The following is a 2,239-nucleotide window of genomic DNA, read 5'->3' on the forward strand; positions in this document are numbered from 1 at the left end:
AACCACACACACACACACACACACACACACACACACACACACACACACACACACACACACACACACACACACACACACACACACACACACACACACACACACACACACACACACACACACACACACACACACACACACACACACACACACACACACACACACACACACACACACACACACACACACACACAGACAGACAGACAGACAGACAGACAGACAGACAGACAGACAGACAGACAGACAGACACACACACACAGGTGACCCTCACACACTCTCTCTTTACCTGCAGGCAGCGTGGAGGGTTTACGCCACGAACCTGAGTCGCAGCGACCTCAGCTCCACCTTCGATTACTACGAGAGGACGGGGTCGGCGCCCATGTACAGGTACGAAACAACCACAATCAGTAATATATCCATAGCTGTAGCTCCGTTTAATCCTAAATGTATATATCCACATGTAGCAATGAGCTTGACTAAATACGTCTCAGGTAAGTTAGACTCTTTATTCAAACAAAACGTATCGGTACAAACACATATTTTCAAAAGTCAAAAAATGATATTTGCTCCTTGATTCTTTTCTCCTTCTAATTACCATAATAAATAACATATCACTAAGAACAAAGAAATACATTGTTATATATACACACACATAATATATCAACGTATACACTCTAACATATGGCTCCTACAATCACATCTATATCACATTGATGGTAGTAACACAGACTAACTGATGTTTCCCATGGCATTGTGCTTCAGGCTGATTCCTCCTCTCAACCAGTTGGATTTATTGAGGAACCTCAAGAATAAATCTGGACTCTCCTTCAGGTAGGAACTGTTTAATGTCCCTTTCTGTCTTTGTCTTTCAACAGATCTATAATCTATGGACACTCAGATTATCGTCCCCCTTGTTTTACATTAAGTAGAGAATTGTTATTCAAATCTTCTCTATGTAGAAGTAAATAATAACTGTCCGTCTGCAGGAAGGACGTCCAGTCTGAGCCCTCTCCCAGGTTAGTGTCTCGCTCTTTATTACTGACTAGTCATGGGGTCAGAACCCTGAGGGACCCCACCAGTAACTGTGAGGATGAAGCATAGCGTGGTGCAGGAATGAGTCCTGAAACCAGGAAGTGAGTCAGCATTTCTCCACTTCCTGTTCCCTGGTCTCAGAGCCAATGGGATCTCTCCATAGGATTTAGGAAACTATCTGAAATAAGGTCTGTGGTTGAGACACATTGAAGAGACGGATCACGTTTTGTTCTACATTAAATCATCAGCAGTGACCCCACTGGTGATTTCTGAAGAGTGGACGTGTCTGAGAAACGATGGTTGTTACCAAGTGGCTGAATAGGACTACAGAAGTCGTGGAGGCCGTTGTACGTCATTACGCCGAACACGTAAACACTCCTCTAAGTTAGTTTCTGTTCTGCTTGAGAGCAAGTCCCTGCCTCCTGCAGACTGTTCAAACAAACGCTTCAACTCGTTCCATCTAGAATCTGTGTGTTTGAATATGGATCTGAAGTTGGTGTGACGTTGAAGTCGTGCTGCTGGACTCGGCTGTAGCTCCTTTATAGCATAACGTTAGCATTTAGCTTCTGGACATTAGATTTATGATTAGAACATTATGAAAGTAGACATGTGGAGATTATCCTGAACTAAACGTGCATTTATCAAACAGGTTCGTTTTCCACAGACCTTATTTTTTACAATATTCCAAAATCCTCTGGAGAAATCCCGTAGCTTCTGGTGGAGGGAACAGCAGCTTCCTTCAGGGTCGAACTATAGAAATACGTCCTCCCTGCACCGCTCTATAGACACGTACAGACCTGGTGTTGCTCAGTTTGTGTGTACAGACAGAGAGAGATACCGTTTCCCACAATCCAGAGGAATACAAAATACGAATCAATACAATCAACAGACACATTTGTACATATGCACACATCAAAGACATGAATGAAAGCACGTGGCTCAGCTTGATAGGACTAACCCTGTGTGTGCAGTCAGAAGGTCAGTCTGAAGGAGAGGGTCTTCTCTTCCCCCCGGAGCTCAGGGGCCAAAGGGAAAGGTTCTCCGCAGAACGGTGAGTACTGTTTGCAGAACACGTTCACCGTGTTCTCTGCATAGTTTTTGAGCGGGACACTGTGAAGCTGACAAATGAGCGGCCCGACCAAGCAAGGAGGCAGAGCGTCCAAAAATACAACCCGGTGTGGGAATTTATTAAATCATACACGTGATATG

General features: G+C 44.3%; 1 protein-coding gene across 1 annotated transcript; it reads left to right on the plus strand.

Annotated features, from left to right (window-relative positions):
• Positions 1-290: 290 nt before the first annotated feature.
• On the plus strand, positions 291-2,233 carry LOC104946012 (potassium voltage-gated channel subfamily KQT member 2-like; the record flags this gene model as incomplete). The annotated part of the gene is made up of 4 exons (XM_010771751.1): positions 291-385; positions 761-829; positions 985-1,014; positions 2,002-2,233. Coding segments are annotated over 4 exons (318 nt in total), but the record flags the coding sequence as incomplete, so codon positions are not given.
• Positions 2,234-2,239: the final 6 nt, after the last annotated feature.

Source organism: Notothenia coriiceps, unplaced genomic scaffold (assembly GCF_000735185.1).
Source record: "Notothenia coriiceps isolate Sejong01 unplaced genomic scaffold, NC01 NC01_scaffold00010485, whole genome shotgun sequence".
In the NCBI taxonomy this organism is placed as follows: Eukaryota; Metazoa; Chordata; class Actinopteri; order Perciformes; family Nototheniidae; genus Notothenia; species Notothenia coriiceps.